Source organism: Lonchura striata, chromosome 1A, assembly GCF_050655825.1.
Source record: "Lonchura striata isolate lonStrDom1 chromosome 1A, ASM5065582v1, whole genome shotgun sequence".
NCBI lineage: Eukaryota > Metazoa > Chordata > Aves > Passeriformes > Estrildidae > Lonchura > Lonchura striata.
In genome coordinates, this window is record NC_140741.1 from 69,781,062 (window position 1) to 69,807,971 (window position 26,910).

Sequence of the window (26,910 nt, forward strand, 5' to 3'; positions counted from 1 at the left end):
TTCCCTCATTTATCACCCCTGAAGTTGTGATGTGTTTCATCATTATCTCTCTGCACAGATCACATGGTTTTTCATATCTCTGTAATGTCTTGTACACATGGAGTACTAGAAAAATGCAAATATATGACTACCTGTCTCAGGAGATGCTTTTCTAGTCTATTCCTGCTAATAGGATGCAATAATAAAGTTATTATTATTTTGCAAAAATCATTAGCCTCATCTTTTCTCAGAGGACACGATCTCTCCAGTACCCTTTGCATCCAGATCTCTTAGACTACTCTATATCAAGAAAAATCTAGTGAAGTGGGCTGGGTGTTCAATCCTGCAAAGACTTGAGAGCTATTCCAGTGAGCTCCCCATGGTCAATAAGCAGCAGTGAGCAGCAATGAGGCAGCAAATATTGCACATAATAGGGTTTGCTTCTGCCTGATGTGGGGGTTTGATTTTGCTGTGTTTTACCCTGCCATTCTCTATCACATTAACAGAACAGATGTAATTTCATTGAGGACTTCAGCTCAGTAAATTGCAGAGACTGGGATCAGATATCAGCCATTACTCCATAAGGACATTTTATTGCACACTCAGACACAAAGCAGTTGGGTCCGAGCCTGTCAGACCTTATCACTTGGTAGCTCTCAGATCCCATTACTGCTGCATTTTCGAGACTAATGCTAAAATCCCTCCACATAATTCAAGTCAGATGGGTGATTTGCTTTCCTTCTTCTCCAATCTCTGAGTGTTCCGACTGAATAATTTACAGGCAAGAGAAAGAAGATGCACCACTGCACAAGGGACCCATGTCAAACTTCCTCAGCACCCCTGACAGCATTTTGAGTAACTTGATCACACGTGATGTGTTTTAAATTGTTTTATATGTCACGGCCAAAAGTGAAACAGATCTCTTCTAAACCCTGTGGAGCTTTGTGACTTGCGGGAACTCAGCAGGGGGAAATTCAACAACACCCATTCAAAGATATTACTTAGAAACAAATCTTCATCTTGAACAACCACACAGGAAATCTCCAGCATTTCCCCATTGTATTCAATATAACTCCCCTTGTTTTCTCTTTCAGGACAAGCAGGGAATTCCATGGTGGTTAGGACTTAGCTACAAGGGGATTTTTCAATATGATTACCATGACAAAGTGAAACCAAGAAAGGTAAGTGTTTACTTTCCTACTAAGATCTGGGCTTGCCACACATGTCATAGCTTGAGTCAAGGGTGTGATGTACACCAAATGCTGGCATTGATTAATGTGATTTTTGAAGGATGTTTGTTTTCTCCCAAACTTGTCTCTGTGTCTGCAAAGAATTAATGGACAAAAGTAACTCATAATTTATGGAGGAAATAAGTGTCCCTTAATCTTGCAATTTACTTTTTTTTTGTGTGATTCATAAGACATAGATGGGAACTCAAGGACTGATCCTCTCAGGTGCTGGAGGCCTTCCATTCACTGGCAATGGTGGATTGGGGGTGCTCAGCCCACCTTTGATATTGTATTGTCAAGCTATAAATTATCTGAGGCAGAAAGGGATGAAGAGACAGGAAAACTGCTTCCATTTATTAAAAAAGGAAAATTGCATTATTTTCTCAGGACCAACATTACATTTGATAAGCAATGATTTTCCTAACTGAAGAGTTAATTTCAAGGTAGCAGGGAAAGCTGACTTTTAACACATGCATAAAAAAAAGGCATGGGAAGTTTTGATTCTTGAGCTCAGCCTACGAGGGGGACCCATGTGCTCTGATTTTTCCACCTAGAATGCCATCTAATATAAAAGACCTCATTTCTGAGCACATGCCCTGCAGGTGAGAATGCAGAGTCTGTTAGCAACAGTGTTTGTTGCACTGCAAACCTGTGGAGACATCGGGAGACAAGACTTCAGGCTGGCATACAGGCTGCAGGACTGGAAGATTTGGAGCAACTAGGCAGCTATTCTGTGGATGCAAAAGCTTCCACAGTGAATTAAATTCTGCATTTGTCTTTTAGTTGTGTCTGTACCAACTCTTCTTTCACCTCCTCTGGTCACATTCAAGTTGGACGCTGCCTGGTGCTCACAAAGACCATCTTCTATTAAAATGAACTAGTATCAAAGTTTTGGTAGAAAGCTGCTAAGGAGATAGCAAGAGACAATAGGTGCACCAAGTAGCCTTTCATTCACTGAAGGCTATTAATGGGACTTTTATTCATTAAAAGAAAGGACAAGGAGAGTAAGGAGATCTTCACAAAGACTAAAATACACATCTATTTGGGATCAATCATTACCTGCAGGGCAAGCCATCCTCACACATGGTAGTTTAAAACATGCCTAGGCTAGGTGTTTGCACCCACATATCTCCAGCAGTGCCAATCCCCCAGGGAAGACATGTACTTAAAAGATGCCTTCAGAAGTCAGTCTTAGGAATACAGACATTTCTGTGGAAAAAATGAGTGCTCTGCCATGACAGGACTCAGCCTTTCACACGTTATAGCAATTATTGTCAGCCCTCTTGGGATGAGTGGGTCAGTGGAGAGCATCAGAAGGAAGGAGAGGAGAGATCAGGTGCTCTAACTGCATGAGAGGAGACACATTTCCACCAGAAGGGTCAAACCTCCTTTCTCAGCTTGTCTACTTTCTATTCTCAGCTGTTCAGTGTGATCTACTCTGTAGCATTGGTTTTGGAGCTTGATAAACTTGTCACCAGCCTGTGTCCCTACTAACCTACCTCTAGCACTCACACTGCACCTCAAATCAGGGGCTTTAGGCACCTCTGGTCCTTATTCTCCAAGTGTAACCCTAAAAAAAAATAGGGTGCTGGTTTCCTCTTTATTGGGAATTAGTTTTTTGGGTCTCAGTAAATCATGTATGAAATCCAGCAGACCCAAAACAATGGGTTATATAAACCTTATGTAGAAACTACTAAGAACTGTGGCAGAAAGGAAACTGAGGAAAGGTTGGGTGGGAAGGCAAAGCAGGAATTTCCAGGCTCAGATTTGTCCATTGCCACAATCCAGAGACCACAGCAGTGAAAAGAAAGCCTAGATGAGCATTTCTCTGCTACATGATGCTTGCAAACCCCATCTGTTGGCAGAGCTATTCCAAAATGAACAGCCTAAATCAGGGATGGGACTTGGACAGAGTGGCTGAGGCTTTGTTATTTCTCCACGGAGTGATTTTACCTTCTGTGGAGCAAGTAAAAAGACTTTTTACCCTACACAGGTGGTAAAACCCCTCTGGCAAGAGCAGATCAACTGCCTCAGTGAGGCGTAGTGTTTAATCCTCTTGCTAATTAGATTGTAAAATTGCACTTGATAACCCTGGTATCTGGGAGCAGCCTGCCACAGTATCTGATTCATTTCACTGCACCAGCATATGCTGGTTCAAGTCTTTGCTGTGCAAATGGGATGGGTAAACTTTACTGAACTTTCTGAAAGGTAAAATTAGTGGGGGAGGGGGAAAGAGATTATGGCTTTTCTGATCTTTAATATTTTGTTCCTGCACACTGCTGACACCAGAAACAAATTGAAAACTTACAATGGAAAAATAAGTCTCCCTGGAAAAAACACAAACAGAAAATTTTAGAAAGAAACCAGCTGAAATCAAGACATTTATATTAAGTGCATATAAAAGCCTTGTTTGTCTTATGAGGAGATTGTAATGTTTTCCTTTATGTCATCCTAGATAGATTTCCATGTTTCTTGTGCTTGTGAGTAAAACTGTAACACACTAAGCAGCTGAACCTATCTCAGGCGATCTCATTAGCAGTCACTCAAAACCATGATTTCATTAAATTGCTGGAGTAAATCAGCCATGTGTCTCTAGAAAACTAACCAGGTTTGTCAGCAAGTTAGATGAGACTGGAGAGGGGAATTGAGGCTGATGCAGGGCCAGAACCTCATCCTGCTTGCACTGTTCCCACTCAAGCATCAAGTTCTCCAGCATTACGGGAGATGCAGCTGAGATGGGTATCTGGCATCTAGTCCTGGGTGGTTCAGATGGGAATGAAGGGCTATTAAACTGGAATGCAGTTTTACCTAGACTGCAGAGACTAATGTGTCTCTGTGTTTCTATTTTTATGTTCCTTCCTGGCTATGCTTGAATTTTGTGGAGGCCCTGAATCTACCCAAAACCATCACTTTGAGGGTCATCCTTTTTCTTCTGTCATTTGGGGGTTAGCTCACAGACTCAGCAAAGCCCTGTCAAATGCTTCCCCTCTTCCCCTTGCCTGTTCTAGTGCAAATTTGGTCCCTATGAGTTATAATCTGCTAGCTGTACATTCTTGGGTATGAAATAATTGCAAAAGTTTTGGTATACTACACAAAATCCAATGCTCCAGCTGAACAAGAAGAAAAGAGTATCGAGTGTGGAAGAATGGCTGCTGTCCTGCCAACCATATATTGAGGCATTCTGGAAGCTGGGCTTGCAGAACCAGTGTCATTTGTGTAGAAGCCGCTCACAGCTTCCAGGGTGGGCAGAATCCATTTCCCTCTATGTTAAACTTAGCTTCTACAAACACTTTCTTGTGAAGAGAAAAGACCAAACCCATGATATTCAGAGAAGGGTCATTAGGAGCAACTGGAAAGAAAGCCAAGGCACTGCAGCAGCCCTGTGTGAGCATTTGTCTGTGAGTGGTGTGTGTCATTTTAACCAGCATGCAGGGATGTGACTCCACTCCATCCCAAGAGACCTGTACACAGAGAGCCTCAGCATAGCCTGGAGCTGTGAGATCTGCACATCCAAGTAGTAGCACCAGGCATATCTCTGTTGTTCTAGTGAGATATTCCCACTGATTTAAGAGCCCGAAGGCATTTTTTGTGCAAACAGCTTAACAGTTAGTAAACAACTCCAAGCTGAAGAGTGAATGATTAACAAAGTCAGCCAAAGGACTGCCATATGGCAGATAAAAAGAGAGAGAAAATGTTTAATTTATCACAAAAAATAAAATTACATTAAAGGAGAGTCTTGTAATGTTTAGTTGCTTTGTAAGAGATACATCTATATGGTGTTATCTCATTTTCTTCTATAGAAAGCTATTGGCAATGAAACCTAAAGTGAGCCTTTTTTCTCAGACTCATAAACATTATCAGTGCTTACATTATCTGGTTACTGAAGAGAGCCCAAAGGGAATAAAGGTATTTAGAAATAAGATAAAATGTGAGGCATCACAATATTCAGCCATTAATGTAACTTGACAAAAAAAATTTCTTGTGACACCAGTTTCTGCCATTCCTTCTCAGCATTACCCTTTCTCTGAGATTAAATGAAGCATGCTGTGAGAATGCTCTGTCCCTTTCCATAAGGTCTCTGCAACAGTCTTTGGGTTCTCATGACAAAGTATTTAATTTTTAGTTTGTAGCGACATCATGTATCTAAAGCAAAAGTAACAGGTTGACTTCCCATTTAAACATGAAAAAATAAGAGGCAAGTTGGACCCATCCTACCAAGCAATGCAGAGCACAAATAAATTCAGTAGTTGTAAGTGTCTGATCAGAGAAAAATCACCTGCTTGTCGAAAGCATGAGGAAAGTAATCAGCACATTAATTGTGTCCAGAAAGTGAAAGATTGTTGTCCTGTGCCACTTGGCCTTTTGCAAACAACAAGAGATAGAGTGAACTTTCCCAATTCCAGAGGCAAAATGGGATATTTACACAGGAGGAGCAATAGCCTAATTAAGAGCTGCTTTATTGCAGAACAAATACATCCTCTCTGCTTTAGGACATAATGAAGAATTGTCAAGTCAGTAATTGCATTGATGGAGTGGTTAAACTCGTGCTTCCTGTGGTGAAGGAATGACAGACCAGTAACTTAAAAAAACCATAAAATAAGGATTGATGTGAAATGTACATAAAGTAGTGGATGACAGGGAGGAGGAAGCTGACAGATTGTTATCTGTCCTAACTGATCATAGAACACAGGGAGAGTCAAAAAGGCAAAAGAAACATGAAATTCAGATTAGTTACTGGAAGCCCAATTCACTTGCACAGCTCCTTGCCACACAATACAATAGAGGACAAGAACTCAGAAGGATTGAAGATAGCACTAAAAGTGTGAACTTCCCCCCAGGGTTTTAACATTGGGTTGGTTATTTTCAAAGAGAATTTTGGGAGGGGTTATAAATCCTGGTGTTCAAGGAGAGTGTTTGATTTGACACCAAGTTGGTTTCTGTTGTCAGAGGTAAGGAGCATGTGTCTCACTCCTCTCACTGGCATGCTGCTGAGCCACAGGGTGTATTCAGAACAGGCTGGACTTTCTCTAGGGCATCCAGAATCAAGTGAAATCAGAAAACATGTTGGACTGATGTTTCATTGAGCTCCTCGTCATTTCCTAGGACTTTGCAGACACCTTTGCATTGTAGACAGGGATAGAAGATTTCAAATTTACAAATTATAAAAAATGAGCAGAAATCATTTCCAGGGAATACTGGTTTAAAAGGTTGTGGAGTCTCAGTGGCACTGCTGTAATAAATTATTCACTGTGATTAGCAGGCTGTTAAGGACTACCTGCTGACTCCTTCTGCTCTGCTCTTTCATTTCTCTTCTCATTGCTGATCCCTTGTGCTTCCTGGGTTATGGACTTGGCTGTAAACTGAACCAGTCTTCAGGTCACAGTGGGTTCAACTAATTTTATAGTGCAGTAATTCAGTCTTGGTTTAGTGTTTGGAAATGTGGAGCATGGAAGGAGGGAGACATATACAAAGTGAGGTTCCTTACCACGCTGCTCCTTCTCATAGACACAGGTTGCTCACCCAATTTCTTTCCTTAAAACATAATACCCAGACCTGCAAACACTGAAAAGCAGGCACAGTTTAAAGCCTTTCCCTGCAGAAATGTCCTATTCCATCCCCATAAGACAGGAGAACTTGTTCTCACCAGTACCTTTTTTGCTGCTGTCTGCCCTCATTTGGGGTTTCTACCATCCAGCACAAGGCACTTCCCCTTTCAGCACCCACTACTTCATGCCTTACCACTGTGCCAAAGAGCTGCCAAACACACTGGGAGCTGAATAAATGACATCAAAGCACACTGGGCTGAAAAGCAGGATTATGTCCCTGACACTGAGAACTTCCACAGGATTTGGCTGGACATGCCACTGGGCTATGATTCAGTGAACATTTCTTTTGGCAGCAGTATCAGCTGAAGTGGCCTTCAGCACTCTCCTCCCCCATCACAGTCCTGCCCCACTGCTCACTTCCTCCCCTGGGCCCCTTCCTAAGCCATCCTGGTATAGCTGTGCAGTTGGGAAGGAAGCTGCTCCAGAGAAGGGATCAGACTCTCTTAGCACCAGCCAGCCATAAAAAGTGGTCACTCTTAACCTCGATCAGTCCCCAGTCCCGTTCACCATCTGACCCACAATCAGCAAAGCTGTAGGAGCTGGATATGTATACAGGCTGCATAAATAACTGCAGCCAGAAAAAGAAACAGCCATTAACCTACACAGTAACTTTGTGGAGTGAGACAAGAGCTTCACAGCTCAGAACAAGTTGGAAGGAGTACAACTGCATGGAGTTTGTCATGGTTGAACCAGGATGAATCAACTGTTAGGTATAAGGTCATCATGCTCACTTTTTCCTCCACATAAAAGTTGGTAAAAATTTGCTTCCGTGTGTCTCCCAAAGAGGGCTGATTTCAGACAGGTGAGTAGATTGTCTAGGTAAATAAACTTTTTAGAATCATACAGTAGTCATTTACCTACCATTCTGTAGGTAAATAAGTAGTTTTATCAACTACAATGCTTGCAAACATTAATACACAGTCTAAGGCACTGCTGTTTTATAAAGAAACCAGCACTATTCTGGTGGTTTAATGTGCTGTGGTGATACCATTAGACATACAGTTCCCAGGGTTTTCTGTGAGAATTTACATTCAGAAAAGCTAGAGCATGACGTTCATCCCATGATCCAGCCAAGTCAAGACCATGGCTACCATTAAATATAGGAGTAGTCCCATCAAAATAAAACTCCCTTCTCTAAGTCCTTTGTCGTATTCAGATCTTAAACAGTAATTCTGTGTAAAAGCAGCAGCCAAGTCTTAAATGATTCTGCAGCACACAGCAGGAACTTCAACAAGATGCAAAGACAAATCACTCCGACAGCACAAAGTGAAACAAATTGGACCTCAGGGCCCTGGAATTAGGGTGGAGATCTGGAGAGAGATTGAAACCTCCTTGAGCACTTATGCTTGGCTCTGAAGTGGTGGCAAGCTCCTCTACACCCCACCCTGCTCAGATGCTGTCTCATAGCTCACCAGGGCTGCTCTGAAGGCTTGGACACTTTTATCATGAGATGAAGCCATGCAGGGGTCCCATTACTCTGTGGTTGTGGCTGTGAGGCACCTTTGGTCAGTGGTCTGGGCAGGAGGCTCAGAAGGTTCACTGCAGCCATCACCATGAGAGTGGGATTGCTGCTGCCATGGCACCCCCTGTGCAGACATCCAGAATCATGGGAGTATTTTCAGTCACACAAACTATTGTGCATCACCACAGCAGCATGAGATGGGAATGTGATTCCTGTAGTTTGGTTCCAAGACAGAGGTACTTTAGCAAGCCACTGGAGAAGACATGAGGATCTTTAAGAGAGAAAGTAGCAGTAATGCTTTGTGGGCAGCATAAATCCTTCTAGGCTGCCACAGCTGATTCATAGACTACAAACTGGGCATCCTTTATCTAATACATGGTATATTGTGCCAGAAAGGAGAGCTCTTCAATGCAGAAAGATCCAGTCACTTTGATGTTCTTTCAGAGAATAAAAGGGAGAAAGTTTAACTTAAACAAACCAGGGAGAAAAGGTTCTTTGTAGATCTATTGATTTAGACACACACAGCATGGTGACAGTAGTGCACAATCTAACAGCAGCTACCAGATATATATGTGCAGTGAAAGTGGATTGGGTTGTATATAAAGTCAAAGTCTAATCTCCCAGTCTGTGTAGTTACAGAAACAAATATCAAGTTGCATTATTTAGACAAATAATGCTTTGTCCAAATAGCAGCTCTTCCCTCTGTGATCTGATGCTCTGCTGTCTCTCTGAGCCAATAAGCCACTTTGAAATTTAACAGAGAATTGTGTTTCTATAATGGAAATGGTTGCAGAGTGGTTATTATATAGACCTAGATGCAATTTGTGTTCGGTCAAGCCAGAAATGTTTGCAGGGGTGGTGTGGTCCCACAAGAACAACACACAGCAAAAGGGATCTCAGATTGGACCAGAAATTGTTTGTCTGTTTGGCAAAAAAAGGCCTGAAGCCTGAGGCAAAGAAGTAATTAGATAGTGAGCTGGGATTGCTGACAGACCACTGAAAGTCCCACTTAGCCAAGCTATTCTCTCATTCCATGAGGGTAGGGAGGACAGCAAGCCTCTGGGAAGACCATTGGTAAGGCTTTTCCCACATCAAATCACACAGGAAATCTTTTTTTTTTTTTTTTCTTGTTTTGAGAAGTGAAAGAAAAAAAAATATCCCAAAGTAATAAAAATAAAGGAATGAATGGAAGTGTGGCAGGATGGAGGACTAAGTTATGGTGCAGTGGCATCCCCATCTCATGACCCAGGGACAGCCGCAGCAGTGGGTTACACTAATTCACAGGTGACAGCCCACGGAAATCTCTTGGTAAATCTGTCCCTGAAACAAGAGCCCATTTGTTTGAGCTAAGATGGTGCTGTTCTGCCTGGACCAACTCCTTCCTCATTCACTCTAACTAGTTTGACAGAGGTATGATTGATGGGAGCAGGGTTGGCTTGAGGCAGCACACAAATCCATGCCCGGAAACCATGGCCCCACTGAAATCACTGGGACAAAACTGCCATTGACTTCGCTGGGGCTGTGATTTCCATAGAGTTTAAGGCCAAAAAGGGACCGCTCACAACCTCCACTCTGACCTCCTGCATAACTCAACTCCTACAATTTAGCTTGCTGGTTTTTTCAGTGGAGGAAATTACATTTCCAAGGAGGAATTTTTTTTGTTATGTTTGTTTTGTCTTTAAACTGCAGGACAAAAGACTTGGGAGCTTGTGGCTTCGCTCATGCAAGCTGTGTGAAAATACTGTCATTGTTTTAGTTCCATTGTTTAATACCAGTTTTAGTATTGGGATGTCATCCATGCTGACTCTTGCCCATAGCGTAGGCAAGGGAAGGGGTTGCATTGGGACTGTTAGGAATGTTTCACATTATTTCTCTGCCTTTCCTAGAAGCCATTCAGAGTATCCAGGCTGGGTGGTAGTGCATGCATTTGGAGGGATGATTGTTCCTTCTGCATAGAGTGATTTAATAAGGCATTAATCATCTAGGAAGTGGCAAGACTTGAAGGACTGGGGGATGCCACATAGGTCAGGAAGTCCAACAGCAATTACAGTTGGTCATTTATTAATCTTTAGAATCAAAGAAAAATATGGGTCCTCTGGAGGTCTCTAGTCCAACCTCCTGCTAAAAGTTGGGCCACCTTCAGAGTTTGATTTGGTTACTCATGACCCTAGTGTTTGAACACCTGCACTGATTATTTTGGGACTTGGAGTTTTACTTTATGTATCTTCTAATAATTTATCTTGCTGCAACCCCACAGCCTGTGTCTATTACCTCTTATACTTTCACTGGGCACCTCTGAGCAAAGTCTGTCTCCATCTTCTTTGTGAATCCCCTTTGCATCATAAAACAGAGTTACCAGCAGGTAGATCCTCTGTAGATTTCTGCAGATGATTTGAGTCTGAACAGCCACCCAGAATGCTATCTGGAACCCTTGAGAGTGTGTGCATTCAGCCTGTGCCTCATCTCAGGTGATTCAGCACACTGAAAAGAGAAAGAAAATGAGATTTTATTTGTTTCCTAAGAGACCAAATGCAAAATGGCTCATATTGTGTCCCCACAGCATGCCCAGCCATAGTGCATGCTCCCCAGTTCAGTACCAAGTCTGGCTCTTCTGGGCACAGCAGGCAGAAAACAGTATCAAGAACCCCATACCCTAGGTTCAGGATTTGGAATTATTCCAAAAGGGATCATTCAGGCATGTTTCTCTAAATGCCACAGTCCAAAGAGCATTATGCACCAACCTTCAGTGCTGGCCTTCAGCAATCCCCTCTGTCCTGTGCCTGAGCTAAAGGGCAACACAGAGCAAGCAACAGCCTCATTACTGCCAGGGGCTCCCAAATAAATGGCACAGTACTTCCACCGAATAATCTGGCAAGGCTCCCTGAGCATAAAGGGACAGAGCACAGCCCAGTGCCTAGCACTAACTCAGGTCCCCACACCTCTCCAAAAGTCCAGGTCACCCAGGCCATGAGTGACCAAGGCAGAAGCAATCCCTGATATTTCATTCAAAAGACATTCCCTTCTTTATCAGGAACCTCCAGCATTTTTCAAACACTCTGACGCTGACCCTACCTCCTGGCATGTGCAAACTCCTCAGTACCAGCTGCATGGTCAATAAAAATGGTAAAATATCCTTCAGACTCACATGGCTGAAATGGATGCAGACCCCGGGCCTCCTCTTTTCCAGGCTCAGCTTAATTAAGGACCAGCCAGCAAACCACAAGCGTGCTCACAAAAGAAGATTGCGTCTGAAGGGTTTTGACTGCAGCTCTTTGTAACTAGTCACAAACATCTGGTGCCTGACAATCTTGCCAGCCTCTTGGAAGGGGTTTCCAGTGAGAAAATTCCTGTAGCTTGCACCTGAATTCTCCACAGCACACCATGCAGCACTTGGAGCTCTCTCTTGGCTCCTCTTCTAAACTGCCAGCTTTTTAGAATACATTTCTGGCACTGGTTTCCCCATCATGGCCTCCCCACCCACTACAACACATTTTAAACAGTGCATGTTGTCTGATGGGGAATAGTTATTCCCTTAAATGTTCACAAGTTGATAAGCAGTTTTTCAAATTCAAGTGATAGTGTCAGTTCCAGTTTTATTGGTATGATGAAACAGAGATCATGGTGGGGAGAGGCCCCTTGGAGGAGAGGGAATAAGGGTAATTATTTTCTCTTCTTTTACTAGCCTCTTTCACATGTATGTGTGAGTGTGCAGCTGTGCTCAAAAGCCAGTGGATACTTCCTTAAGTATCTGTTGAAGATTAAATCGTTTCATGTGCAGCCTGTAATGATGGCCACTACCAAAAATTGTTCCCATCTGAAAGCTGCCCAATGCTGCATGATCCAAAACGAGCTGCTGACCTCAGAAGAGAACCCAGCAGGCAAACCATCACATCGCAGACTTGGCCCTCTGCAGCACCGCTAATTGTCCCCTTGTCTGCGGGCACTGAGTGAAGGCAGCTACTCAAGGGCAGGAAAGCTGTGCTCTAAGCTTGTGTTAATGGTTGACTTTCTCCTAAGCCATGTTTCCAGTGTGTTTGGGGAGATGCTGTCCCAGTCCCTGCTGAGGTACTCTGTCAAAGGGTCATTGCACCTCTGATGCAATCCCAGTAACACCAATACAAATTGTCCCACCCACATGTGCAGGCATTGGGTTTGGCCTAGGAAATTAACCAAAGACAATCATAAGCTAAATAACCCAAAACCAAACCCAACCTCAGTGCAAGGAGAGGCAAACCTGACATGAACATGGATGTTTTGATTCATACCAGCCCCAAAACCAGCATGCATCTGTTGTCACTGCATTTCCACAAGATCCTGTTGAAATTATGACCAGCTCCCTGCTGAGGCTCTATTCCCCAGTGAAGGTTGCAAGCACCAGCGTGGTAAAAGGATCTTGATGGGTAAAAATTACGCTTCCATTTAGGAAGACCTACTAATGGCACCTTGTGCATCTGTCACTGCATTAACAACATAAATCTGAGACCATACATAAGACGGGCAACTGGTGAAGAGAACAGCTTGCTTACATTAGGAGGTCTGGCTGAAGGGGCACCTTCGGCTTTGTTTCTCTGAAGGGATTGTGATCAGTTAACAGGAAAGCGGATACTTTCCTGTGGGTATTCACATTTTTGCAGATTGGATTCCTTTTGTATAGGAAGGGGGAGACCTCTCAGATCGATGTGGAAAAAAGGAGTGGTACACTGTAGAATAATACTTGGGGAGCAAATGGAGCACAACTACAGCAATGGTAAAACACACATGTATGTTTGGGAAGCAGAGCTATGGAATAAAAGACACAAACTTAGGTTGTGGGGTCACTTCCACCCCCTCCCTCCCAAGAGTCTGGATTTGCCTCCTTCTGCCAAGGAAAACAACAAAACTAAATATAAAAATGCATCAATCTGGAGAGCTGCTCCAGTGCCCAAAACGTAGGTGTCTAATGCTGTTTTAGGCACTGCTGGTGATCCAAGACATCTGCGTGGGGCTGGCAGATACAACTCCGGACCTATGTCAGGCTCCCTCCCACCCGGGGCAGCAGCCAGGAGCCAGGCAGGGAACCTGGGGCATGGAAAAGGGCACTACATGCCTGCATTTGGGCATCTGAACAGCTTCCCCAGAGCCCTGTGTGTTTGGACAGTTGGAGTTAATCATCAAAGAGAAACAAGAAACAGAGCTTCCCTTACCAAACAGCACTGTGAGATTTGGTAGCAGAGAGGGTAAAATAGAACAGGATCTGAGCACAGGGGACAGTCCAGCAGAGACAGAGGAGGAGGACGGGCAGGACAGCATCCAAATAGAGCAGCTGCCAGCAGCTCAGAAAAGTTTCAAATTCCTTCTATGCCATGCCGAAGTTTAGTCATAAATGACAACGGGGGACCTGGGGACACAGGGGTATTTTCTGAAGGGTGTGATCTGCTGGCCTTTTAGACTCTTATGTGTTCCACATGTCAGAACCTCTCCCAAACACGTCCTCTGTACATGCCGTGCAGCACAGCCGCGTCGTCCTCCCCGCCTTGCAGATGGGCATCTGGAAGCACAGAGGGATGTTTTCAGCTTGACCCCAGTTGTTGTCTGTGGGAGTTTAGGCCCCAAACTTCCTTTTCATGCCTTTGAAGCCAGGCACTTAAAGAGGAGTCAGACTTCAGCTCCCAGCTTAACCTTTTCACCCTGTGTCTGTCCTCCCTCAGTGGGTAAAATAATGGGTGTTTCTGTGCTTCATTTGGTGTTTACAAGTTTTATGCAGCAATCAATATTTCCAGTGGAGGAATAGAATAAAATAATCCCCTAGGGACAATGTAACTCAGCCTTTCAGACTTCCCATCTCTCCTGGCTCCCTTCTTCCCCTACCCCCTCAGCAATGTGGACAGCCCAAGAATATGGGATAGCTTAGTGCCCTTCTTAATCCCTACAATTCCTCCCAAGAAGCACCCTGTTACAGAAAGGAAAAAAAATAGAGGGAAAAAAACCCCACAATCTTGCTTGGAAACTTTAAAAAATACTTTCAATTTTGCTGACCCTGAAATACCATCAAGGAGAAAATTTTGGGTCCTCTATGAGGTTTGTTTTATTCTCAAGATTTCAGCTCCACCAGCAGCTATATCAGTGCAAATCAAATTATGCCTCCTGTTTACTTATCTCCAGAGCGCTGACACTGGCAGCCGAGGCTTATCTCGGCGTGTCAGGAGCCAGCGCCTTCCTCGGGGGTAGGACAGGAACTCCACAGCAGCTACTTGGAGTGGGAGAGGGAGTGTAAATCAGGGAAAGCGCTGCTGCCTGTGCTCCCCAGCAGTGAGGCTACGTTCCCCAGCTCTGCTGCTTGCTAGGGGCAATGCAGGGAAGACAAAGTCCGAGATGCCAAAGAGGCTGCAAGCTGCCTCCTCCCTGTGGATTAGCAGCCTGGAAAACAGGGTTTGGATTTTAGCTTACTCCTTTGCAAGGAAAAGGCAGCGGTGGAGCTGCCCGCAGTGGTGACGGTGTGATAGTTTGCGGAGCTGGCACCGCGTCCTTCGCGCTGCTCCTGAGGTCGGTCCGCCCTCCTGCCTGGGAGATGGGCATTATTTCACGGGAGGAGTGTGAGCACAGGGACCATGTAAGCGCATCCCCCTGCCCAGGAGCACGCAGAGCCCTCCAGGGCTGGCCCAGGCTGATTCAGGGGCGAGGGCACGCCGCATTTCACTCCCATGAAAAGCTTCGTGCCTCAGTTTACCCCTTGGTGGTAGTGTTGGCTTTGTCTCAGTGCTGCTCTGAGATATCCCGGCAGGGCAGCCTGTAAAACAGAGGATGAGATATGACCTGCTTATTGCCGTGGTTTGTACTGCCGGGAGAGCCCGGAGCTTTGGGCGACGCCACCACGAGTCTGACAGCACCTGGGACAGATAAACTCCGCTCGGCTCATGCCCGTGCCAGTTTTACGCGGATCGCGGGATGAAAGAAGAGCTGGGTATTAGCACTTGGGTGCAGCAGGGGTGTCATCTCCTTCACACCGGGGAGAGTCTGCTGTGCCAGAGACCGATCCACCACCCCAGGTGCCAGCCCTGGAAAATGTAGTCGAATCCCGGTTTGCCTGGAGCTTGTATGTGTCTTCAACACATTCGGCCTCGCAAAGTGAAACCATCGCCCTTCCCCGCCTGCCCCGAGCACCGAGCCCGCCGCGGGCAGCGGGGGCCCGGCGGGCGGGCGGGAGGGAGGGAGGAGGGAAGGACGGAGGCCGCCGCCCGCCCCCGGGGCTGCCCCGCGGGTGCGGGGCGGGAGGGACGCGGGGCCGGGGCGGGGCGCAGCGCAGCGGGGCATTCCCGCCGCAGCGCCGGGAGCCAGCGGCGGGCAGGGCTGGGCGAGGGAGCGGAGGCGTCTCATCCCCTTCCTCTCCTTGCAGATCTTTCAATGGAGGCAGCTGGAGAACCTCTATTTCCGCGAGAAGAAGTTCTCGGTGGAGGTGCACGATCCGCGCAGGTGAGCCACGAGACGGGCCGGGCTGAGGCGGGCTGCGCAGTGCTGAGCCGGGCTGGGCAGTGCCGAGCCGGGCTGGGCAGTGCCGAGCCGGGCTGAGCCGGGCTGGGCAGTGCCGAGCCGGGCTGGGCAGTGCCGAGCCGGGCTGAGCCGGGCTGGGCAGTGCCGAGCCGGGCTGGGCAGTGCCGAGCCGGGCTGAGCCGGGCTGGGCAGTGCCGAGCCGGGCTGGGCAGTGCCGAGCCGGGCTGAGCCGGGCTGGGCAGTGCTGAGCCGGGCTGAGCCGGGCTGGGCAGTGCCGAGCCGGGCTGAGCCGTGTGCTGCCCTCGCTGCTACGCGGGGCTCGCTGCGCTTGGTAGCTGGGGAACGCACAAGGGAGAGGCAGCAGGTACCAAGCCGGGGGCTGCTGCTTCCTTTCAGCGAGACATTCCGGGTCCTGGTGTGCGTTTTTGAGCATGTGTTTCCCCTCGGCTCCTAGCAGGTTGTTTTTTTTTCCCCCTTCCCTCTGTTCTGGCACCTTGTGACCCCTGGGACTGTGTGGCTCCGGTATCTCAGCTGCAGTGCGGGTAGCACTCGTGTGTGAAAGGGGGCTTTGCCTTGTCCCCGTGTTTCAGTCAGAACCCGGAGATGAGCGCCAGATTTTGTACTCACATGTTTCTTTGTAAATAAATATTCAGTAGTGCAACGGAAAGCAATGGCACAGAACCAGAGGTTTACCACCGGCAGCCTGGATGAAAGCCCATCAGTCTTTTTGGCACAGGAGCCTTTTTTTTCTTACTTTGGAATCCTAATGTGAGAGTTCAAGGGACTGTGCTGCATCCTATCAGTGCGTTCAGCACTTCTGGTGTGTTTGCGTTACTGGATGGTTACTGCACACAGTGAGTGTATGGCTCTGAAAGATGTTCTGACTAAAAGTAATGTCTTGTTTGCACTGTAAGTATGATATCGCTGATGGAAACCTCTCTCTGCCCAGACTGATTTGATTTGTTGCTGGCAGTAGTGTGTTCCGCTGATCACTCAGCTGTGATCCAGTTTCACCTGTTTCCCACGCCTATCTGTGTACTAATATATGTACTTTTATTAGGGGAATTTTGCATGCAGTTTCTCTCCTTATTTACCCTGACATGAGCACAGCCACACCAGTAAAACGTGTGCATAGGTGCCTGTCTGCATAGGTGTATTTGTTAAAACAAACACTGAGTAGAGCAGCTCATGTCATTGTGCAGCTCCAGCTCAGCAGTACCTCTAAGCATCTGCTTAATATTAAACATATAAACAGTTGCATGAAATCTAGCAGAGTGCCTTCCCAAAGTCAAGCATACACTGGGAGATATTCCAGCAGCAGGAGCTGGGTATAGTGCACTCCTTCCCCCACCAAGGCTCCGGCAGCCGGAGAGGAGTCAGAAACGCATGCTGGGAGCGACCAGCAGCCAGGAGCCCCTAAATGCCCTAAGTTCTGCCTGTTTCCTGGAAGGAGCAGTTGCAAGAAAAAGAAAGGAAATAGATCTAGGACCTTAAAATTATGGTGACATTTGCTACTTGATGTCGTGCATGAAATGTGACCACACAGAGCAGCCTCTTCTCTCTCATTTGTATTTAGATTATAGGAATTAGTGACACAGAACAGCTTCCGTTCTTTTTTTCATTGCTCTGTTGCACTGACTCAACACCAGGAGGACAAAGCCCTGTCCTGGGCTGTCAGCCTGGTACTTTCTTGCTACAGAGCAATTTGTTTGGTTGGATTTTGTATAATTCTGATTGGGTTTTGTATCCAGAGTGGCACCATTGTAATGCAGCGCAGCACGTTGCAGTGGCATGGTGGGAAGACAGCTCTGGTTGTAGTCTCCCAGCCAAGTGGGATGGACTCCTGCAAGGAGTTGTTCAGCGTGTGGAGGTGGAGGAGTAGCCAATGCAGTGCTCTCTCCACATTCCTCTCCTTGTAGCCAAACCAGAGCCTGAGTCAGTGAAGCCACAGTCAAGAGAGCAAGCACAGCTCCGTGGTTGTGGCCAGGGCTGGGCAGCACAATGTAGGTTTTTATGCCCTGCTTCTGCCCATGGCTTCCTGTCCCCAGCAAGCCATTTAATCTCCTTTCACTGCAGTTACTTATCTCATAAAGGAGGAAAATGATACATTTTAGGTGCAGCATTTTATCAACAGGATTAATTCCATAGTGCATGTAGCATGCATGGAGGAAGTCATGGAAAAAACACCCGTGATCCATATCTCTCAGGTCTTCAAACACAGCTGTGAAAAGCAAGTCCACAGCTCTGACCAACAGTCTGCAGACGTTCTAATGGAGTCTGCTATTTTGATGGGAAACATGTACAGATTCCAAAAAGGAAAAAAATTAGAAATCACTGCTTTTACAGTGAAAAGATGAATGATTTGCAGAATAGGTTTCTAAGAATTCAGGAGTTTGAACTGAATAGGATGACTCCAGAGTTAAAGCTTCAGCCCATGTTTGAGTGCCTTAATTTTCTTAGAGCTTTATGTGCCAGTGTGCTGCAGTGGTTGGTATCCTTAGACCAATATAAAGCATCCAGAGCTGGATCCACTCTCCAGGCTCAACTTCAAGAGCACCTCCCAGCACTGCCTTAATTCCATGCCTAGTGACAGAAATGAGGCAGCCCAGCACCATCAGCTGCTGTCCTGTTGCATCCTTGGAGACTTTTCTCACAAGAACAATACTGGTAACAGGACAAGGTCTCTAGCACCATTCACAAGGAAAAGACTTGGCACAGGCTAACACTGAAACATGAGATCCCAGTTGTCTCAGACCTTGTTTGCATTGGCCACGGCTGTTTTCTCAGAAATTTCACTCTGATTTGTAGCTCCGTAATTTGACTTTAACACATTTTGAAGCACTGAAAAAGCCCTGATGCAATGGCTGTCAGCCCTCTCCCAGACTGAACATTGCCAGTAATTCTCATTTTGCTGCAGAATTCTGGCTTTCTTTCTTTCTTGGCTCTATCACAACTTTCTTTAACTGTTCACACCTCCATGCTCACCTCCAACTTTGGACAAGGCAGTGGCCCACAAGCACCAGAAGAGAGGTGGCCAGTGCAGATACAGGTGCAGGAGGGGAACCTTATCAGGCTTGAGGACTTGTGAGTGCTGGTGAAAGAGTTTACTCCCCCTTGCATGGCACAGTAGAGCTCCTGGGCTGTCCTGCAGTGTCACCTCCACACCTGCATGGCTCAGAGTCCCTGTTGACTGGGGACTCTGACACCCCTCTGTAGCGCACCCCAGGCTGTCTCTTGCACTGGTCCCTCTTCACCATCCATGTCCCTAAAAGTGTCACATTTCTGTACCCATGTCACATCATTTCGTAATCCTGCTCTACCACAAGACCCATCTTGTGGGTCTTGTGGTAGAGTGGGATTATGAACAGACTGGAGAGGAGGCCCTCATTTGTTTGGGGCTCTGTAGGTCAGTGGTGTGGTTTATTCCAGCCAGAGCTCCATCCCTGCAGTGGGAGGAGTTCCACAGATTCAGGCTGAGAGCCTCTATGTGCTCTGTATTGATGTCAGGGGCTCTGCTGGTGGGGTTGCTTTTGAGGGATGGGGAGGAATAATCAAGCAGGTTTGTACAGCTGTGAAAGCATGGGGAAACCTAACCTGTGTTTTTCTGCTCATGTTTGAAAACAATTGGGAGTCCCAGAGAGGAAATATTTAGCTCTTATTTTTCCTGTTTTTAAATTCACTCAGCTAATCACTGAGTCCCATTCTTCTCTCCAGGGCACTAGGCATCCCCCTCTGAGCCTCACAACTCCCTTCCCCCATACCACATGGCAAATCCTGCTACATCTGTTCACAAATGGGGAAATCAAGGTTCCTGAAGAGTTTCTCTCACACTCTCTAAAGTTGCCTTTGATCCCGTGGATCTTTAGTTGTTACCTGGATCCTAATATTTGGAAGCCACTGTCCAAAGCCAGAGACAGTGGAAGGTGTGAGGACTTGGCCTCAGATATCTCTGCATGTGATAAGACACAGAGGATTCACGCAGACTTTGGCCTTGGTGGCTCCTCTGGGATATGCAGCAAGTCAGCATCAACCAAACCTGGGAATATAATCTAAGATGGGCAAACTGGATGATCTTTACTGTTTGTTAGTCCTCTGCAGCTTGCTATCTTGAGGAGATATTTGAAGTAAATGCTCTCCTGGCTTGATTAGATATTAATTGCTATTAATAATTAGATACTAATTTCTAAGCATTTTTTCTCATTAACACAAGGGTGTACACAGTAGAGATAGCAGCTTTTACTATGAGATCTGTGACAGGTTCTGCCACAGAAAGCAATCTGGTGAAACCTTTGTGTAACCCCAGTTCATTCTTTTCTCCTCTCCAGGGCATCTGTGACCAGAAGGACTTTTGGGCATAGTGGCATTGCTGTGCATACGTGGTACGCCTGTCCAGCATTAATAAAGTCTATCTGGGCTATGGCCATTAGTCAGCATCAGTTCTACCTGGACAGGAAGCAAAGCAAGGTAAGCATGGGAAATTCCAGTTGTGGTGGGTGAGTCCTTCTCACTCCCCACAGTTCCAATCACATCAAGTCCAGATGGTGGCTTCTTTCCTGCCCTCCCTTTCTGCTGGAGGTCAAAAAAAAGGTGAATTGACTGAAGATATTTTCTAGTCCTGACCACACTGAGAAAATTTATATTCGAATTCATGCCTATGGGACTTAGGATTGAGGAAAAGGTTGTACTGAAACTGTGGCCAAATTGAAGGAGCCAGAGTTAGCAAGCAGATAGGTCTGGATGTTTTCCACATCTTCCACACCTGTCATAAAGTTAGGGCAGCTTCCAATAACTGAGTTCAAAGTAGCTTCACAACCTACAACTGTCTCTGGATTCTTCTTGCTGTCCCTTGATTTTTACTATTGTATTTTCCTAGAAAGGAGGGGGAGGGATGTTATTTTATCAGGGGGGCAGGAGGTTTGACAGCCTGGCCGTACAAAGAACTATTGCACAAAGGGCCACGGAACACACAAAAGAAACCACCTTGAAACCAGAGGAGTGTGTGCTCTTCCTCTTAATTCTTTTCATCACTAATTTTAGGCATACCCAGAGCAGCAGGAGATTGCTTTGATCACTTTGAAATTACTTTGATACAGAGAAAAGACTTCTCAGGCAGACTTCCCTCTCCAGATGAGCATACTGCTGTAAAGCTTCACAGAGAAAACAGAGCCTGTACTGAGTGGGTACTTGCATTGGTCCTCATCTCTGATGAAATGGCAGAATTGGTGATGGTCCTCCAAATGCCTGAAACAATCTTAACATCTTGCTATTGTTGAAAGCACTGCGTGCATTTTCAGGCTGGGGTTGTGTCCTTCCTTGCTCATGCCCTGGTCCTGTCAGATCCCTTCACAAGCCAGTTCAGCCCACTAAACTGGCAGAAAAATAATTCTTTTTCCTGTTTTCTTTAGTGCATTATTTTTTCTGCCAGTTAAATGAATTGAGTTGGCTTTCTGGAATTATGTGGAGGGCCAATGAGTGTGCTGTTAGTCCCACTCATTCTAAACCCTTCTGACATTGCTTTCCCCATCATATGCTCTGTGACTTTATTTTAGAGGGGGTAGGACTTTTGGATGCCTTGGGCATGGTTGCAGTCACTTTGGCCATGTCTCATCTAATGCAAAAATCCAGGTTTCACCATAGTTGCTGTAAACTGTATTGAATTTAGGGATGTAGCCAACTTCCCAATGCTGCCTGAGTGCCAGCTGTAATATGGACAAAATTGCATACTTACTGATGTCAAGGGAAGCTTTCCTGTCCCCCTTCTCTGCTCAGGACCATCAGGGCAGTGCATAGTCCTCTCTGGCAACTCAGGGATAAATTTCAAGCAAATATAAATTTATTTTTCTTTACTTTTAGCCAGATGGATTTGCTGATCTAGCTGCAAGGTATTTAGGTCACAAGCAACCAACAAACAAAAGGAGATTCCCTCCTCCTCCCATTTCTTTGGTAAGAAACTGGGTCTCTGAAACACCCAGGACTTCCCTTCAGTGACTCCTTTTGTTGTTGGCAGATTGTGTTTCAATTTTATCTCCCCTCTCTCACACTCCTACAGGCAGCACCACCCACCAGCCCTCATTTGTCAACCTGTCACATCTGTGACCATGTCAGCATGCTTTGTCACAATAATCCCAGTGGTCATGCTGAGGCTTTGAAGTTAAGGCATACAAATATTTTTGTCCCTTTCTCTTAAGGGAACCGATATTTTCATCTGTTGTCCTCATCTTTGACATGACACTCTCAATATTGATAGATCCATCAATTTTAATTGATCTGCTCAGTTCATCCTGCTGGTCACTTCAAGGACGCGGTGCTCATATGAGCTTCGCTTGGGAAACAAGTAAATCATACCCCAGAGTGGGGTTTTGTGAAATGTCTCTGGTTCAGCTCTCAGGGGCCTAGACAAACATTTATTGAGTTTCATGTCGCATGGGTTTGCAGCCCCTTAAATCTCAGGCCCCACTTCAATTGAATCCTCAACTTCAAAGGAAAACTTAGATATTCCTTCCTTTCATGTCCAAACTTGGCATTTCATATCATTTTGACAAAAGAAAGAAAAATAAAAACAAACTTAGAGTAAAAAGCCTGCTGGAGCTCACTGCACAGCTGAGCCTTTGCTCCAGTGATGTAGATTAGATGGTGGGAGATGTGACATAGTGATAAAGAAAGCTTGAACTCTGCTCCTCACATAACTGGGCACCAGTTGGATCTGGACCAACAGCTCCACTGGAAAGAAAACCCTTCACTTGATTTTAAAAAGAAATAAAATACGCTTTGCTTGGACTCTGACCCTTTTGCAAGTGAGGTCCCAGCCATTTCTGCAGTCTCACTCTGTGCTGAACTCCTGCCAGCTCGCCGGGTTCCCAGCGTCTCACTCCCTGCTGATCTGTCTCTCTCTCCCTGCAATTGAAGCATAACATGGAGAGTGAAAAGATCCCCAGCTTCCCAAGTAAGCTTGTCAGCGTGCAGAACTCCTGTCAGCTTCCCTTTTTTTTGAGAGATAGATGCAGCAGGACTTGAAGGCATGTCTTTGCTCTGTTGACTGCACTGAGTCAATCAAACACTTGGCCTAGAAACCTTGCGAAGTCCCATTTTGTGGGAATTTTCAACACCACATTCCTCCAAGTACAAGGCTTTTTGGCTGAATGAACTGGTAGAAAATAGGCCAAGGCTTTGAAAAAATCACGTCCAGGAAAGCCCCATCACTGCAGCAAGAGGGATAGATTCATCCCTAGTGTCCATCTTCTTCCTCATTTCACTTATGGATTTTTCTTCACCCTCTGACCCTGTCAGAACAGCACTGGGGATCAGTTTGGCTCCATGCTTTGAAATGACTCATGAATGAGCCAGTCTTTCTCCATGTAAATGAGACTTGGCAGGTCTGCACTAAGTGCTTTAAAATTTCTGAGCCTAGAGGAACTGTGGGGCTCGGGGGAGCACTAATGGGGTGTAACGCAGCTTTGCAGTGCTGTGCTGCAGCACACAGCCTGCACGGGCCAGTGCTGGCTGCTGCTCAGTGGCCTGTGTGAAATGGGCTGTTGCTCTGGTTCCTGCTGCTGCTGAGAGCCTGTCCAATGCATGAGACCACCCCACGCTGACTGGCATTGCTGCAGGCAGCAGAGGCAGCAGGGACTGAGCAGCGAGGAAAATTAACCCCATTCCTTTCAGGAGCTGTTTCATCTGCACTGTTCAGTGCAGGGTACCATTAGCACAACTGCAATCAGATCTAAAACCTTCTCTTATGGTTTCTGCAGGTTTGAATTGTACCCTCTGCAGAGAAAGCGCACTCTGCCCTGCTAACCCTGTCTGCTGGTTTGTTTTTCCTCTCTCCTGGCTCCAGGGATGCCAGGCTTTGGTCTTGTATCACCTTTTCATTTGCCCTATATAGGGTACATTTCCAGCCACTGCTGGCTTGGCCAGGACCACAGCAGCACCCAGCAGTCACATTGCCTTCACTCAGCACTTTGGTTGTTGCCCAGTCAGACAGGTAGGGCCAGAGTGTGCCCTAATTTGGACTCTGAAAATGAGTGGAAACAAGCTACAGGGCCACTTGCTGTAACTAATAACAAAAACAGGAAAACCTCTGCTTCATAGAGCAGGAGGGAGGGATGGATCAGTCCATGCAGACTTGGGGTTTGTGCCTTTGTGAGGCATCCACTGCCAGGACTCAGTGTGTTTGGTCAGACAGACACTGGGTATATCAACATAACTGTTCCTGGGGTTACACAAAGTATACATAACCCTACATATACATAGGGTTATACAGCATATATACACACCTGCAGGGGATTTATCAGCAGAACAAAGAAAGTTGGAAGACTTGTTACCTCCAAAGGTCTGGCACTGCAGCAAGACAGCAGTTCTTGCTTAGGCTCCTTATCAAGACTTCAGTAGAAGGAAATCTCATTAGATAAAAGAGTGATTCTCCTCTTCACCTGGAACTAACCTTCCAGAACTATTTGAAGAAGATGTTTCACAGGCCTTCTTTCTGGCCAGAAACATCTGATCCAAGAAACTGAAAAGTGCTGTCTTTCTCCTGGGGCTGGTTTTAGGGAGGAACTGCTGGAAATGAGAAGTGTCTAACTGGTTACCTTGGTTGAAGAGGGTTAGTACTGGTTGACTGATCTGCTCTGATATCTTGTCAGGTAGTTCAGCCTCTGCACTCACAAGGACTCCACTTTTCCCTCTTGCAAACAAGAGAGAACACATGCCCTGTTATTGGGGTTGGTGTGGAAATAAGCTTGCTAGGCATTTGGGTACCTCGGAATGGTAATGATGGAGCCTATAAATACCCAAGAATATTAAATTATGATAATACTTCTGAGAGTGTTTTCAATGTAAGGCTTTCCCTGTGCTGTCTTCATTTTCAGTCTTAAATTAAAAATACAATGTGCTACAGGGAGACATTTTCCTTCCATTATTATTTCACTGATATGCAAACAGAGGTGGGGATCACTAAGAACTTAACCTTAAGTGTCTTACCCAAAGCCCCACAGCACATAAGTAATAGAACTAAGAAGCTCAGTGGTGAGCACTCAGCCATCAGTGCAGGCTTAGTTCTTGTTGGAATGATTTCTTCTTCCTGAGGATGTGAAGTAACACTGAAAATCCCATCATGACCAGCATTCCTTGTTGTCCTGTTTCATGTTATTTCTAGTGGGAACAGATCACACCATGGTATGTGGACATCAAGCAGCTTTGATTTGTTAGTACAGTAATGATGTGCCCATCTCCTGAGTTGCATGGCCAGGGCTGAGGCTCTTCTGGCCTTGAGAAGGTGCAGAGGTGAATGCAGAGGTGATCTTGAACTGGCACTATACCTGTTTTTTGATAAAACTCTTCTTGCAGTTGGAGAGTCTTGGCAATATGTGCCAACAGCTTTTTTGTTCTGGGAAATTAAAATTGCAAGTCAGTGGCCCTGCAAGGACAGATTAATTGAAGCTCAGAAGCACAGGGCTTGTAAGATTTGAGCAATGGGCTGAGATGACTGTTGTATGTCTATTCCAGCTGAAATATTCTATTATTCTATTCTTCTATTCTATTCTATTCTATTCTATTCTATTCTATTCTATTCTATTCTATTCTATTCTATTCTATTCTATTCTTTTACATACTGTGCATTATTTACTTTCTTGTAATTACAAATTACAACAATCTTGTTGACATTTGGTGGGGAACAATGGCCATGCCCTAATGCGGCCAGTTACTGAGCTGGGCTGGCTGTTTCCTCCTAGAGTAATGTTAATGCTTTAAAGAGGTCCCTCACAGTAGGGACATTGCATAAACTTGTTAGTCTGGACAATAAGCTGAATGTGTTTTCCTGTTAGTATTTTCTTCCAGCTTCTCATGACAGCCCATTTAAGGCATGTCTTCACTGTGTCTTGTTCCAAAGCTTATTGATGATTTGTGAAGGCCCCTTCTGGCTTCCTTTAGATGCTAGAGATGGTCTTTAGCCTTTGAGATTTTCAGCAGGTTATTATGATGGTATTTCTGAAGGTTTCTTATTATATGCGGTAGAACAGTGACTCCATACATCCTTTGTTTAAGAGAGAAAAATGTGCATGGCACAGCAGAGAAAAACCCAAACAACAGGAAGCGATGCCAGAATTGTACCCACTTAAGAATGTAAAAAGTACAGCAGTGAATACTGTGCCAGATTGCTTCTATTCTTGTAAAATAATCCAAGTTTGCTGTGGAGGACTGTTTCCTGCCACAGCAAAAGGTCTTTTTCCTTCTGTAAGCTTTCAAAAGACATTAAATCATTACTAACTCCTGTGTCCACCTCCAGTCCAAGATTCATGCTGCAAGAAGCCTGAGTGAGATTGCAATTGACCTGACTGAAACTGGAACCCTCAAGACCTCAAAGCTGGCCAACATGGGGAGTAAAGGCAAAATTATCAGTGGAAGCAGCGGGAGTCTTCTGTCATCAGGTAGGTCCTTTGTCCTGTAACTGGAGGGAGTAGGGTGGGAAGGGGCATGGCCATGGTATAATGTGGAACAGCCAGAAGCTGCACTCAGAAATGAAAGTCACTTCCCTTTAGCCTTTCTGTCTGTCCAGGTGGCAGTCCATCTCTCAGCACATTGCTCCACAAACAGCACAGGCAGCAGCCTCCCCCTCTCTCTTTACCAGCACTCATTTCCTCCTTAACTCCAGGATGTCATCTCCAGTCTCTCCATTTCCAGCTGAAACCTGGTCTCTCTTCACATTTCTACCCTAAACTATACCTTGGTATCCAGCTTATGCTGAGGCAGATGGGTTTGTGAAGAACTGCCCAGCCAGCAGTGGGGAAGCAGTCACCCAGTGCAGCTCACGAGGGAAGCTGAGGCTGGGAACCAGTGATGTTCCTCAGCATTGTTGAGACACAGTGTCTTCTTCACCGAGTGCACATCTGCTTTGCCTCTCTGTTGCTGGGATTTGGCTGCTGTCCCAGGCTCAACAGAACTGTTCCCTAGCACTCTACCAAACTAGTGCCAGGGTCCTGAAGGTTTCTTCTTGTGGCTTAGAGTGCTTTCCTGTATGAGGAAGATTTCAGGTGTGAGAGAAACCCAAGGGAAGGTGATGCAGAGGAGAGCTAGAGCAGAAGGAGAGAAGGACTGGAGAAGGCAGGTCAGGAGGTTGTGACTCTGATACTTTTCTGTCAATCTGAACCAGGCAAGCTGTGTGTAAAACAGT

General features: G+C 45.7%; 1 protein-coding gene across 10 annotated transcripts in view; it reads left to right on the forward strand.

Annotated features, from left to right (window-relative positions):
* FRMD4A (FERM domain containing 4A) overlaps positions 1 to 26,910 on the forward strand; it is a 356,355-nt gene that overhangs the window by 301,142 nt on the left and 28,303 nt on the right. For all 10 annotated transcript variants that reach the window (XM_077783672.2, XM_021531005.3, XM_085568672.1 and 7 more), the window contains 4 exons: positions 1,074 to 1,160; positions 15,649 to 15,725; positions 20,069 to 20,207; positions 26,026 to 26,167. In XM_077783672.2, coding sequence (XP_077639798.1) covers positions 1,074 to 1,160; positions 15,649 to 15,725; positions 20,069 to 20,207; positions 26,026 to 26,167 — 445 coding nt within the window. The remainder of the gene's footprint in view (positions 1 to 1,073; positions 1,161 to 15,648; positions 15,726 to 20,068; positions 20,208 to 26,025; positions 26,168 to 26,910) is intronic.